The following is a 444-nucleotide window of genomic DNA, read 5'->3' as shown; positions in this document are numbered from 1 at the left end:
CTCCCGGGCGGCGGCGGCGGCGGAGGAGGAGGAGGGGGGCGGCGGGGCCGGACCCCCACCATGCCGCAGTTGGAGCCGGCCGGGGGGGACGACTTGGGGGCCCCCGACGAGCTCATCGCCTTCCAGGACGAGGGAGAGGAGCAGGACAAGGGCGCGGGGCGCGGTTCGGCCCACGGGGACCTGGACGAGCTCAAATCCTCCTTGGTCAGCGAGACCGAGAACCGCGGCACCGGCACCGGCTCCGGCTCCGGCTCCGATACCGAGGTGAGTCCCGAGGGGGGATGGCGGAGGGAAGGAGTGGGGCGACGCGACCCCCGCCCGGCCCCGCTCAGCCCCCCTCTCCCCGCAGGCGGAGCGGCCCCCGCAGCCCCGGGAAAGTTTCCAGAAGCCGCGGGACTATTTGGCAGAAGGTACCGGCTCCGCTCCTGGCCCCCCCCACCCTCC

The 444-nt window shown here is 75.2% G+C and overlaps 2 protein-coding genes across 2 annotated transcripts in view; both read left to right on the top strand.

The window, feature by feature from the left end:
* The window catches only part of GCK (glucokinase (hexokinase 4)), a 251,262-nt gene that overhangs the window by 52,690 nt on the left and 198,128 nt on the right, over positions 1 to 444 (top strand). The window lies entirely within an intron of this gene.
* Positions 61 to 444, top strand: part of TCF7L1 (transcription factor 7-like 1 (T-cell specific, HMG-box)) — a 15,751-nt gene continuing 15,367 nt past the window's right edge. The window contains exons 1-2 of the mRNA XM_010562932.1: positions 61 to 264; positions 350 to 410. Coding sequence (XP_010561234.1) covers positions 61 to 264; positions 350 to 410 — 265 coding nt within the window. The remainder of the gene's footprint in view (positions 265 to 349; positions 411 to 444) is intronic.

Source organism: Haliaeetus leucocephalus, unplaced genomic scaffold (genome assembly GCF_000737465.1).
Source record: "Haliaeetus leucocephalus isolate CR32 unplaced genomic scaffold, Haliaeetus_leucocephalus-4.0 Scaffold162, whole genome shotgun sequence".
Lineage (NCBI taxonomy): Eukaryota > Metazoa > Chordata > Aves > Accipitriformes > Accipitridae > Haliaeetus > Haliaeetus leucocephalus.
This window is presented reverse-complemented; position numbering and strand designations above follow the sequence as displayed.